Raw genomic sequence first — 14,091 nt, forward strand, 5'->3', positions numbered from 1 at the left:
TAGCCTTGACAGATTATGTCCATACTAACCGACCAGACGCCAACCGTCTCTACTCACATCCCCTTTACTCATGTGGAAACTCGAATTGAAACCCTCAACGCCGACTCCTACTCTCCCAATCTAAGATGCAATCATTCCCTGTGCTCAAATCGCCGAAATCCGCCGCAGAATCCGCCGTAGTCCATAATTAACACTCGGTGGTTCATTCGCGACAGTGACCTCTTATGGCATATGGTCAGTTTCAACTTTAGCAACCGCTATGAAGCAAGCCTTTTCATCACATGAAGGAAATTTCGCTGCCTGAACCGGGTTGGTATACCGATTGCAAGTTAAGAATATCATTTCTGTCAACTGGCCAATTAGAGCCGTCAAACGGTAGATCTAGAATGGATCTGTCGACTGGGATATAGAACTCGGCCTAGGGGGTTACGGCTGTATCATCTAGATTCGATCTAGCTACGAAATATCCGAGTATTCTAAAGGTGAGACTAATCGGATAAGATAATAAGGATACTACTGAGGATATATATACCATTACACTATAGTAGTAATAAGCTAGGAAGTGCTAGGAATATAATTAAAAATTTTGAAAAGCCGCGTCTGCCACTGCGCGATGCCTACAATTTTATAGTATATGCTCAGTTAGGCGCTGATTAGTCAAATATCTGATATCATTCGAGACTCGGGGAACTCGGAATGTTTCAAGACATCGTTGAATTACTGCTATGTATTTAGTAACACCCACGAGACGTTAGACTACCTGTGGTTCGACGATTAGTCCTGATCTTTTTGCGCCGTCGCTATAATCAAAAGTACGGGTTTATTTCGATACCTAGGATGGATACCTTGGATGGATTGGATCTTCACTGCCCAGTCTCTGGGATGGACTTTATCGGCCAATCGCAACTAATAAACCCTAGTCAAGACGATCTTACCAAGTCCCATAAGATCTAAATACAGCTTTACGATTGGCTAAAGTATCTTTAATGCGGCTGGCCCAGAATACTTCGCGCCGGTTGCCAAATAGAGTAAGTGCTTAAGCGGCTTCGTCGTAGGTAATTGTAAGATTCAACTTGAGGCTAAGGACGATCCCTTCGCACTGAGCCATACAAAGATTATGCCTTATTAGTTATTACGCCGTGTTCTAGATGATTACATAAATTGGAAGATCATTACTACTTTCGTCGGTCATGTTCTTGGACTGGGGCTTCTTTTATTCTTCGATCCGATACATACTGGTCAAACCTCCACCGATCTTATAACCTAACTAGTGTAGATCTATATGACTTCTCAGCCCCATATTCCCCCATAGAGTGAAGTCTATTTCGTGGGAAACTTTCCTACTCCTATGCTAAGAATGGAATGGCGGGATTTATTAGAATCATGACATCCTAGCAAGTGTCATGTTCGACCCGCACCGGTAACATGAGAGCACAGCTACACAGCTCACATCCTGATGCAGAGCAGGTGATAGGTGATGCTTAGAATAACCCTTGATCACCATGAATAGAGCATGTGTCTTGATAGCTTTATTTAAACAATGCCGAAACACGCCTCAGGAAGTTGCCTCCTTAAAAGGCCTCATCTTCCGACTATGGAATCCAAAATCACTAACAACTTATCTTGGAAGCCATTTCATCAGTAGTACGCCTTTTCTTTCATACCATTCTTTGAGCTACGTACGGTTTTTTCAAGCGAAATGTCAAACTCTCCTTCGGCAATAAGAGTTGCCATCATAGGCGGGGGGCTGGCTGGCGCCGCACTTTTGCGCGGGCTTTTGCGGTATCCTCACCTTACTATTGATATGTACGAGCCGCGGCCTACGTTCAGAGATGAGGGTCCGGGGCTCGCTTTCACATCAAGAGCACAATATATTCTAGCTGCTATCGATCCGGAGTTAGAATACTGCCTCGACCGTGCCGGTGCCGTACTCACTACAACTGAGACACGAGTGGCTGCTGGTCCTCATGTTGGAAAGGAGATAGAGATAAACGGCTTCGGGGAGGGCTGTAAGAAGAATGTCAGCCGTCAAGCTTTTCTAGCGGAGATGCTTGATTGTGTACCGTCGCATATGATGCACCCCGGGACGCGGATAGCATTTGTCACGGAACTACCCTCAGCGCAAGGACTATTACTCACCTTTGCGGATGGGTCAACAAAGAAATATGACGTCGTAATCGGTGCGGACGGCACTCATGGCTTCACGCGACAGCTTGTTCTTGGTAGCGACGGATCTCTAGTCCAGCCGCATTCTACAGGGTTTTGGGGATTACCTATCAAAGTACCTCTTCAACGGGCACAGCAGCTAATGGGCACACAGTCTCTTGACCCAAGCAACCCCCGCCATGTAGGTTGGATTGGAGATGGAACTACTATCATCTACGATTTGCTCGATAATGGCAACGAAGTCCAGATCATTGTGTTCGGTAAAGAGGATGACATTGAGGAGGAAGATGGGCTTTCGGAACCGTCATGGGCAAAGCTGTTCACTCCAGACGAGTTCCGGGAAGCCTTCTCAAGCAATAGAGTACCAGTCTGTCAGGGTACGATCGATGTAAGTGAAATGTATCTTGTGAAGAGATCTTTGTCTCAACTAACATCCGTTCAGCTTATCTTGAGCGTATATACTGTGCAAGTAGCCGCTCTTTGCTTGCTCGAACACCAGCCGACACCAACTTACGTGACTGAGAATATCTGCCTAATCGGAGACTCCGCCCATAGCATGTTGCCATTCCAGGGCGCTAGCATAAGCCTTTCCATCGAGGAGGCTTTGCTCCTTAGCACACTGCTCGGCCGGTTGCCGTCGAGAGCTGCGATCCCGGCTGCGCTCCGGGCTTTTGACCAGGTATGCCGGCCCCGAGCCGAACAGGCTACGCGGTTAAGTGCCGAGACGGGATTGCTCATCACGGGTCGCGCACCGGGAATCGGGCTCAATGCGGATCTGCTTCAGCAGCACTTGCGGCACAAGTTTGAGTTCCTTTTAAATGTCGACATTGAAGAGCACCGGGCTGCTGCTATCAGTATTATGGATCAGTTGTTGGGGGTTGAAACATCATGGCCTTGATGAGTGTTAGCATATCATGATTACCTAGGTTGGGCTTTCGCGCCCCTTTCTTCACTTATCATTTATTTTCGCGGATTTATTTCCTTACCACGGTTCAACCACGTGGAGGTGAGTACATATAGTTTTATATCGAATATTGTGCATGGCGATCGGCTAGGTAGGTACCTTAGCATTGGGCTGGAGGCGCACATATGTAGGAATGGGTGTTTGCAGGAAATGAAGTTTATGGATCAGAGGGTAGATTTATGGTTCCTACTTATAACGAGTATGTGTAACTACTTCTCATTTCTTCTATACAGAGTTATATTCCTGAATCCCATGAGTACTATGCATGTAGAAGCATTGAGGAGCAAAGGGGTACATTTGCCTGGGAGAACAACTAAGGAGATAATCGAAGCACAGTGGCCTTTAATAACATGATAATAGCAACTTGACTGAACCGCGAGCTGTCAGATACTATATCCGGCTAATAATTGACAAAAGATATCGTATAGTTCCCTGTGGCTGTCAAAATTGACCACAGCCCAAACAGCCAGCGATCTTAAAATCTCCTGAGACTATTTTTATACTTCTTTATCAACACTGGAGGGCACCAGTCATGTGAAAGGGGAACTTCCCTTGGGATTTTAGAGATCGCAATTAAGACTTACGTATATGTATCCGGTAGTTATGGTAAAATAGCCATAGGCCAATGAACAGTTCTCTAGGTTACATCTGCTTATACCCTGGGAACTAGAGCCAGGATTGGAGCGGCTGGTATCATATTAGCAATCAATGTAGATTACTGTCATATAGTGATATCAAAGAGCATAAAGCCGGCATGTGTTTATGATGTATTGAGAAACCTTTAGCTTATTATGGCTCATATTTCAACAATGTGGTTCGCATTACTACCTACCTACCTTAGGTACCTAGGTATGCTTGTTCATCTTTCCCTCATAGAAAGTGCTCCATCGCATCTTTTGGTTCGCTTGGACGAGTGACAATGTTTTGGTCTACACTGTTATCCTTTGCGGCGCTCGTTGATGCGGCGCCGCAGGTAACTCCAGTAAAAGGACCCGGCACCAATAGCCTTGTTCGATTCGGATGTTCCCAGGTTGTTATTGAGCGTCTTGACCCGTAAGATATGGGTTCTTTAGGATCAGCTCCATGAATAACGACTGATTCGTTTTGCTCTAGTCTCGTAAATCCAGGAATGAATCCATCCCCGCACCTTCACCAGGTACGGCTCTCAGAACCTCCTTGAAAACTGTTCTTAGCTTACTCTTTCATAGATTGTCGGAGGAGTAAGTCACTTAATACTGCTTTCCAGTATAATTTACTCAACTCTCGTAGAATGTTTTCAATGCTTCAATTCCCTCCGCCGATGTCTCGTCCCTCGCTACCTGTACGACATGCAGCTTTAGCGACGACTTTTCCAACTATTGGACGGCAAATGTTTACTTCAAGGCGCGAAACGGTACTTACAAGCGAGTGCCCCAAATCCCGAATAGGCTTCTCGAGGGATCTCAAGGTGGCGTTACGGTCTATTACCTTTCGCCTGGCAAGAAGACGGTCACTGCATTTAAACCAGTAGGGCCAATGGAAAGTTAATCTACTTTTGGGAATAACTAACTCTCATAACTAGGGGTTCCGTATGCTTGTCGGGGATTCTATGCGACGCGAGAAGAAAGGATCAGGTTTAAAGTCTCAGAGCTGTTTTCGTTGCTTCACAGGCCCCGACTTCAAGGGCGACGATTATTCACCTTGTGCTGATCCAAAATTGGACACCGAGACTTTCCCCTCGACGCCGTGCTTAGGCGGTATTAGATCTAATGTCCACTTTCCAACGTAAGATTGCCTATCTTCCACATCTACATATGGCGAGTGGAAACTAATAGTGAATATAGTTGCTGGGATGGGGAGCGTCTGGACAGTCCAAACCACCAGGACCACGTAGCCTACCCTGTTGGAGGTCCCTCGTCATTCGCTACCACTGGAGATTGTCCATCGAGTCATCCTATCAAAATTCCACAACTGATGCTCGAGGTACGTAACCTATACCCCTTTTCTTATAAGAGATTCGGATTATGAGGCTCCATCTTACATGAGAATGCTGGTAATGCTTAAGGATATATAATCTAAGCTAAATTATCCATAGATTGTCTGGGATACAACCGCGTTTAACAATCCAGATGACTGGCCAGAAGATGGATCCCAACCGTTCGTCCTGAGCACAGGAGACAAGTAATTCACGCCATGAAACCCGCGTATGTAACCACGATGCTAACGTTGAGCCAGTACCGGATACGGTCAACACGCTGATTATGTATTTGGATGGAAAGACGACGCACTCCAGAGACTAATGGATGGAGCTTGCTTCGGCAACACTTGCGAGGGAGTTAAGACGCAAGACTTCGCTGAAGCGAATAAATGCTCTGTTCCGAACACTGTCGATGAGGTCACCGAAGGATGTAAGTCGAATTATATATATTAACTATCTGTTGAATTGATTGCTAACCAATGAGCAGGGCTCGAACAGCTTCCGGGAGATGGAAGCGGGGTTTGATATTATCAAGAAGAGGTTTGGCATATTTAGTTGAGGGAGAGTGTCGAACACTTGGATAAATTGTATTCAACCATTTGCAAACACTCGCTTGGAGTATTTCTGTTATTCTTCATCGGCAGACGCCTCTATGTTTAGACAGCCTCTATTGGTGAGGGAAGAAGACTGTATGTGACAGGAATCGTAAACGGAAGATTTGCCGAGCTGAAAGTTCTGTAGCTGCGTCCGCAGCGTCTAGCTAAAGGGCATCAGATGTGTCTAGAAACTCTAGATCCTGCTAACTACGTAGGTAATATTTCCCATCCTGGTAGCTAACATAGTGGAATTATCTACACGTGTGCCTCGCTAGCTGCGAAATCATCTTACACTAAGGTATTGCCGTGATGCCTTCATGTCACGTCGAGCAAGGTTCCCCTCAATCTGCACCAAACCGGTATGCAAGATAGATGGTAGATTAAATCTATGCTCCACAGTCCCTGGAGCTGATCCCGTTAATGATACCCCAATATATCAAGAGAGTGTTTATGTTAATGATTTGGAGATACCCTGCCATTGCCTGCCGCGTGGTGGTTATAACCAGCGGTATCCGCCCCTGAAGTGAAGCGAACCCATCATCTCACCTCTGATACTCATAATTCTGTAAAGGATCCTTTCAAAATGGGTCTCGGTGTACTTGAAGATAAGCATCTATCGCATGTCCCCGGCACCGCTCTCCTTACGGACGTTGACGGGGTAGAAGATGTCCATCACGATGGCCGGCTCAACACATCGAATCTACTCCACGGGAAAGGCAGGGACTCTGACGTTCTGTTGGTGCCCCAACCAAGTAATAGTCCGAATGATCCCCTTAACTGGCCTCTATGGAAGAAGGATGTCATGCTATTCTTTATCTGCATTGATACCGCAGTGGTAGGAGCATGGGTGAGTGGCTACCTTTTAATGTTGATACACCCCTGAATATCCCGGATAAATTCCCTGTATCGGACTCTGTATTACGAATAAGCTAATTGAAATGATTCCTCACAGGGTCCTATGATATCACCCGGTTATGCCCAGATGGCTACCCAATTTGGGATGTCTTATAATCGACTTAACGGTGATCTCGGATATGGCGTACTAGTCATTGGGCTGTCATGCTTCTTCACCAATTCTATGGCTGTGGTCTGGGGACGTAGACCGGTCTTCCTTCTTGGAAACCTGCTGCTATTCATTAGTAGCATCGGAGGGTATTACGCGCATACTTTTGGCAGTCTACTTGGATTTCGACTTATAGGTTGTATTGGCATGTCTCCGTTTGAAGTGTAGGTACCTAACTTCCGACTGTTCGAAAGATAAAGTATGCGATAATTTGCTAATTTAGGTACTTTTTCTTTTTCTCTTTTAGCTTGGTTACTACTACGATAGCAGACATTTACTTCGTCCATCAGCGTGGAGTCAGACTGGCAGCTTGGGGTCTCTGCCTATCTATTGGTGTCGGAGGAGGCACGATCATCTCTGGTTATATTATCGAAGACCTAGGCTGGAACTGGACCTACGGTATCTGTGCCATTATGTTTGGCATCTGGATAGTAGTACTATTCTTGTTTTGCCCCGAGACGGCATACAGACGAGATGAATCCCTTAATACTGATCTCGGGAAAGTATCTGGAGCCGGTCAACAAGCAGAGCAGCCTGCGCAGCACGAAAGCCCAAAAGTGAAAGCAGATAGCAGATTATCTGGAGATGAAAATATCGATGTTGAGGTCGAGATTATAGAACGTGCAAATACAGATGCCTCTTGGTCAGAGAAAAAGCATAGTTATTGGCACGATTTGAAGATCTTCCACGGGAGAGTGTGTGACGACCCATTCTGGAAGGTTCTTACTCGGCCGCTGCTCATGCTTATATTCCCACAAGTATTGTTCTCTTTCTTTGCCTACGGGCTTACAACCTCCTGGCTGGTTGTCGTGGGTAGCGTTTTGGCCCAGCTCTTTACGGCACCTCCGTATAATTTCAGCATCTCAGGTGTCGGGCTTGTCTCCATTGCTTCCCTGATCGGCGCAATCGTGGGAGCCTTCATATCGGGACCTATCGCGGACTGGATCATCAAATCAATGTCTCGAAGAAATGGTGGTATATACGAGCCCGAGTTCCGACTTGTACTCATCGTGATTACCTTCGTCTTGGGAGGCATGTCGTTCTTCGGCTTCGGTTGGTCGCTTCAACAACAAGACCCCTGGATTGCCCCGGCGATTTTCTACGGGCTACAGTATTTCAGCGTGGGATTTATGACTATTGCTGTATATGGCTACTTGACGGACTGCCATCGCGACAAGGCCCCAGAAGCGTTTGCAGCTATCAATTTAAGGAACATTTACTCTTTCGGGATGAACTACTTCATATCAGATTGGATAAGTAGTCAAGGGCCGAAGGAGGTATTTTGTATAATTGGCGGGATACACGTTTTCATCTGCCTATGCGCGATTCCGATGTATATCTTTGGGAAGAGATGTAGGAGCTGGACAAGCAGAGTGAAGGTGTTGGAGAAGGTCATGAAAGCATAGGGGTTCTACTGGTGAGAATGTATAGATAATTCGGGAACGACTATATACTCGCACGAGGGAGGGAAGGAATATTCGAGTATCACGTCAACGAAATACCTGGACGTAAATCATATATACTGCTAGAATTTTCGTAGCCAGCTTATATATAATTCATGAAGTCAAGTAGTAGCTATACCCGATTATGAAGCGCCCAACTCGGCCTCAAGTGCATCAGCCATATCTCCTAATGTGTTGAACTTCCAGTCATAGATTTCCTTCTCTCTATTACCCATAACGGCGCCTGGTCTCACAATCCAAGCCGATCTTATTCCCATGGCTCGTGCAGGGTGATGGTCATGGAACTGGCTCTGTGCTGTCTGTATGACCTGCTCCTTGTCGACCCCGAACTTTTCCTTGACTTCTTTGAGCATATACTCGAAATTCTGAGGATTTGGCTTATATGAGCCGATGTCCTGAGCCGTGATGATGAGATCAAAGGGGAATGCACGTAACGGGCCAGAGTTGGTTAGACCAAAGGAGACGCGGTCGATATTGGAGAGGACTACTAGTTTATAATGTTTGGATAGTCGACGAAGGGCATCGACAGTATCCGGGAAAGCTGGCCAGTCAGCTACCGAATTGCCGAAAGCTCGTGACTCCTCGGCCGTTGGTGGTGCTAGGCCTAGCTTAGTGGCGAGTTGATGGTGTATAGTAGAGAGGAGCTGAGAATACGGCATAGTAGGGGTTTCCTGTTGTTGCTTGACTTCGCACTCGTGGTAGGCCTCTAGCACCTTAAGACGGGGAATATCTGTGCGATTATTGGAAGCGAGGAGGGGCTCCAGAGCTGATAGTATACCAGTTTCATAGTCTATCAAAGTGCCATAGACGTCGAAGGAGAGAAGTCGGTAGTCCTTTAGATTTGCCATCGTTTTTAGTTGATATTGTCGTAATTTGAGTGATAGGTAAGTAGGTATACCTAAGGTTAGTCTATCTTTCACTTATATACCTGGGAGGTAGTTACTACATGTTCTAATATATTGCCTACCTTAAGTGTCTAGGTAGGTAGGCATTTATTAGTTGCTCATATAATAATCGTGAAGCAGGCATTTCATTGATTGGTTTTGGAGTTATTAAAAAGAGTGACGTAGGCGACAAGAAGGGCGCGCCTTTAGGGAAATCTCCAATCTTTAATCTAGCGGGGGTTACACGGTCCCTATCAGCGTGCATATGTGGATCCGCTGCTACGCACGGACCAGCCACTGATGAGGCGTCAGCGCCCACGGAATGGCTATAGTTGTACACATAATTATTCTCGTAATCCTTACATAGATTTAATCATCATCGATACTACGAGACTCATCTAAATGCCATTACCGATTGTAATGCTGCATCACGAGTCCTTGTATCCGTAAACATAGACGCACACATATTGGAAATGTACCCCTAAAGATCCAGGTAAGGGGTACCTAGGTACCTACAGATACCTTTCATTTTACATGTTCAGGTGCACGCATCCATCTTCAATACATCCATCAGAGGGCGCAGCTCATCCCAAAGTTATCCTAGACCATTAGCCCAAAGTTTAACCTGATTTGGCAAAGGTTTAAACCTTGGATCTAACAGCTTAAACGCAAGATTTAATTGGTTAAATTTTAAGGTTTTACATTAAATTTAATTTAACTTAATTTAATTTAATTTAATTATAAAATATAAAATATTTTATCCATAAAATAATAAAAAAATAAAATTAATTTATAATTATATTACGTTATATATAATAAAATATTTAAATATTTAAATATATACAATACGTAATGTAAATAACTTTATACGTAACATGTAATATTTATTATTTAATTAATAATTTAATTAACACGTAACATAATTTATATAATTTAATAAATTTTATTAAATTTTAAAACGGTATATAAAATATATATTTATACATATATAATATTAATAAAATAATAATTAAATTTTAAATGCGTTAATATTATTAAAATAAAATAAAAGTTTACATTTATTTTATTAAATTAAACTTTAAATTAATGGTTTAAAATAATTGTAAAATGTACTTTAATACATTTTAACACGTGACTGCCCGTCACGTATTATTTAAACATTTAAATTCATTTTAAATATTTATAAAAAAAAAATAATAATATTTTATTTTTTTTAATTAATTTAATAAATTAATTTATTTAATAATTAAAAATTTTATTTATTTAAAACCATTAAATAATTAATTTAATAAGTTTAATTTAATTTATTATATATTATTAAATTAATTTAAAAAACTTAAAATATTATTTTAAAATAATATATTATAAATGTTATAATAAATATTAATATAATAAAGTTTTTAAATTTTAATTATTAAAAATATTAAAAAAAAATTTTTAAAATAAAAATAATAAATGTTAATATTTGTTATTTTAAGTGACTTTAAACCCGAAATTTTTAAAGCGGGTTACGTTTACTTGCGCCACGTAACGCGTGGTCCGTGTGTTTGTACTTATAAATTACAGGTAAAATATTTAAAAATTTTTAGTTTAAAGTTATACGGCATTGTAAAAGTCTTTAACGCTTTTATTAATAATAAAAAAATCAAATATTATATTTATAATGATTTAATATATTATAATAACGTATAAAATAGTTTTAATTTTAATAATTTAAAATTAATAATATATTTAATTTATTTTTTTTAATTTTTTTATATATTTATATAATATTACATTTTTATATATTAAATTTTAACGTTTAAAAATTTTTAACGTTTTAATTATTTAAATTTTATGTAAAATATTTAAATATAATAATTTAATATTCCATAACCACGTATAAAATCCTTTTTTTTTTAATAATTTAAAATTAATAATATTATTTTTTAAACCTTTTAACTTTTTTTATATACTTATATGATTTTATATATTAAATTTTAACGTTTGTTATAATTACCGTTACGACCGGTATTACAGTTAACGCGTTAAATTAACGCGTTATAACCGTTATTATAATTACTTTTAATACTTTAAAAGATTTAAAATACATAAATTTAATTAATAAATTTAATAATAAAATTAATATAATTATATAATTAATTAAATTTATTATAAAAACGTATTAATATTATTATTTTTAATAATATTATTAATATTATTGTTAATATTATTATTTTAAAACGTTAAACGTATGATTTTAATATACGGGATTTTAAACTTACTTTAAACCACAAATTCGATATTGTTTTAAAAAGTTATTCCAAGTTTTAATTAATTAAAAAGTAATGTAGTTAAAAAAAGTACAACTTTATAAACAATATTAAATTTATGGTTTAAGTTTATTAAAATAAAATATTTGGTATAAAATTTACTTTAAAAATAATATTTTTATTAAAAATTGTTAAAATTAATAATTATTTAAATTTATTAAATTTATTTTAATAAATTATTATAAATTAAAAAATGTTTAAAATAAAATAAATAATATATAAATAATATTAAATTTAATTTAAATTTAATAAAATAGTTTTATTTTAAATTTTAATATATATAAAAAAAATGTTAAAAATTATAATATTAAATAAAATGTTATTAAAAAAATTAAAAGTTAAATTTAATAAACTATATTATTTTATTATTTTTAAATAATTTATTTTTTTATTTTATTTTTTATTAAATGGTATATTTTATTAAAAAAATATATAAAAGTTATTAATATTTAATTAAAAGTTTAAATATAAAAAGATTATAAAAAAGTTATAATTATTTTTTATAAACTATTTAAAAATTAAAATATATAGATTTTTTAATAAAAAGAAATTATAAAAAAAACGAAAAGTAAAAATTTAATTATAATTAAATATAACGCCAAATAATTCGAAAATTTATTAATGGTATTTAAATATATTTTATCCGATTAAATTAATATATTTTTTATTATTAATATTTAAATTATAAATAATAATATTTTATTATTTTAAATTATAATTTTATTTTTAAAAATAAAAGTTTAAACTATAAATATTTATAAAAAAAAACCTGGTAAAAGATTATTTGGTTTTATTTAAAATAAAAAAAAAAAAAATAAAAGGATATTTTTAATAAAAATATTTTTAAAAATAAAAAAAAAGGAAAAAAAAATAATTAAAATGGTTTTAATAAATAATTTAAAAAAAGTAAATTAAATGAAATAAAAAAATCGTACCGGTTATATAAAATATATTTAAATATTTATAAATTTAAAAAATATTAATATATTTTTAAAGAAATAAAATTAAATTAAATTAATTTAAAGGAAAGTAAAAGTATATATATTTTTAAATAAAATTTAAAAGTTAATTTAAATTTTTAAAAAAAAATTAATAAAATTAAAAAAAAGTTTAAAAAAAATTAATAAAAAGTAATTTTTTTAAAATTAATTAAAACGTTAAATTAATAAAATATTGTAAATTATAATTATATTTGTGATTAATATAATATTATAAGTTATTTTTATAATTTTTTATTATTTTTTTATTTATTTTATAATTTTTAATTTTAATAATATTATTTATATTTTTAATAAACGTTTTTATTTTTTAAATTATAAAATAATATTTATAAAAAATATTATAATAATTAAAAATAATAAAATATTTATTAAAAGGTATAATAATGTTAATATAAAAATAAAAAGATTAAAAAAAGATTATTTTTTTCGATTTTAAAATGTTATATATTATAAAAATTTTATATATAATTTTATTTTATTTTTTATATTATATTATTAAAAATATTAATAAAATAATAAAAATAAAAAAATGTTTATTTGTAAAATAAATAATTTTATTTTATATAAAATAATTAATAAATATAATTAATTTATAATAAAAAATATTTTTTATAAAATGATAAAAGGTTTTTTTTATATATGTATATAAAATATTATATTTAAAATTAAATAAGTTATTAAATGTAATAATATAAATAAATAGTATTTAAAATTAAAATATTTAAGTTTTTAAATATTAAAATATTTTATAAATTGTTTTAAAAAAGTAAAAATTATTGGTTTAATTATTATAAAATGTAATGTATATAATATGTTTAAAATTAAAAAACTTATTTAATGTAAGTTAAAATGGTTAAAAAAAACTTTTGATTTACGTTTTATTATAGATTTTTACTTTTTAAAAAAAAAATATAAAAGTTATAAAAATATTATGTTAATAACCGACTAATAAATTGGTTATATATAAAATTATTATTTTTAAAAACGATTTATATAATTTATTATTTTTTATTTTAAAGATTTGTTAAATATTTTAAAAAAATAATATAATTTAAAGTTTAAAATAATAAAGTGTAATAATAAATTTATAACGAATAAATTATAAGTATAATATTTTTTTTAATAAATATATGTTTAAATAAAATTATTTGCGTTTTATATTTAAAAATAAAATAATATTATAAAATGTTTAAAAAATATAATTAAAATTAAGGTTTATATTATAAAAAACGGTATTAAATTATTAACGTTTTTATAATTAAAAATTTATAAATTTATTGTTTATTTATATAATTATATTTTTAAATATATATATAATTAAAAATTATTTTATAAAAGGTTTTATATATTTATTGTAAAAAAAAACGGTAATATAAAATTTTAACGTAAATTATAATAAATATATTTATATATTTACGGATATAAAATATTTGTAATGATTAAAAAAATGTAATTAAAAGAAAATAAATGTAAAAAATTAAATTTAAAAGTTTAAATAAATTATTTAATAAATTATTTTTTTATAAATATTTATTATATTTGGAATTTTATAATTAATAAAATTATATTTATTTATAATGTAATTTTTAATAAAAATAATATATTTTTGGGAAATTTAAATAATTTTAAAAATAATTTATTATATATTTTTAATGAAAAGTATAAAGTATTTTTGCGAAAAATTT

General features: G+C 34.4%; 4 protein-coding genes across 4 annotated transcripts; 3 read left to right on the forward strand and 1 right to left on the reverse strand.

Annotated features, from left to right (window-relative positions):
• Window positions 1-1,699: 1,699 nt before the first annotated feature.
• Window positions 1,700-3,064, forward strand: F4817DRAFT_362142 (FAD/NAD(P)-binding domain-containing protein; the record flags this gene model as incomplete). The annotated part of the gene is made up of 2 exons (XM_049306488.1): window positions 1,700-2,554; window positions 2,609-3,064. The coding sequence occupies 2 exons, from the start codon at window positions 1,700-1,702 to the stop codon at window positions 3,062-3,064; spliced, it is 1,311 nt and encodes a 436-aa protein (XP_049154278.1).
• Window positions 3,065-4,049: 985 nt separating this feature from the next.
• F4817DRAFT_369193 (uncharacterized protein) lies at window positions 4,050-5,749 on the forward strand (the record flags this gene model as incomplete). The annotated part of the gene is made up of 9 exons (XM_049307327.1): window positions 4,050-4,183; window positions 4,244-4,286; window positions 4,339-4,350; window positions 4,400-4,636; window positions 4,692-4,894; window positions 4,954-5,092; window positions 5,205-5,290; window positions 5,345-5,517; window positions 5,575-5,749. 9 exons carry the CDS (start codon window positions 4,050-4,052, stop codon window positions 5,610-5,612), a joined length of 1,065 nt encoding a protein of 354 aa, XP_049154279.1. The 3' UTR covers window positions 5,613-5,749.
• A 517-nt stretch (window positions 5,750-6,266) lies between these two features.
• On the forward strand, window positions 6,267-8,242 carry F4817DRAFT_369198 (MFS general substrate transporter; the record flags this gene model as incomplete). Its single annotated transcript, XM_049307328.1, has 3 exons — window positions 6,267-6,530; window positions 6,636-6,910; window positions 6,994-8,242. The coding sequence occupies 3 exons, from the start codon at window positions 6,267-6,269 to the stop codon at window positions 8,150-8,152; spliced, it is 1,698 nt and encodes a 565-aa protein (XP_049154280.1). The 3' UTR covers window positions 8,153-8,242.
• F4817DRAFT_352485 (HAD-like protein) lies at window positions 8,172-9,312 on the reverse strand. Its single transcript, XM_049305242.1, has one exon. It carries the CDS (start codon window positions 9,055-9,057, stop codon window positions 8,332-8,334), a length of 726 nt encoding a protein of 241 aa, XP_049154281.1. The 5' UTR covers window positions 9,058-9,312; the 3' UTR covers window positions 8,172-8,331.
• Window positions 9,313-14,091: the final 4,779 nt, after the last annotated feature.

Source organism: Daldinia loculata (assembly GCF_022478755.1).
Source record: "Daldinia loculata strain CBS 113971 unplaced genomic scaffold F4817scaffold_85, whole genome shotgun sequence".
NCBI lineage: Eukaryota > Fungi > Ascomycota > Sordariomycetes > Xylariales > Hypoxylaceae > Daldinia > Daldinia loculata.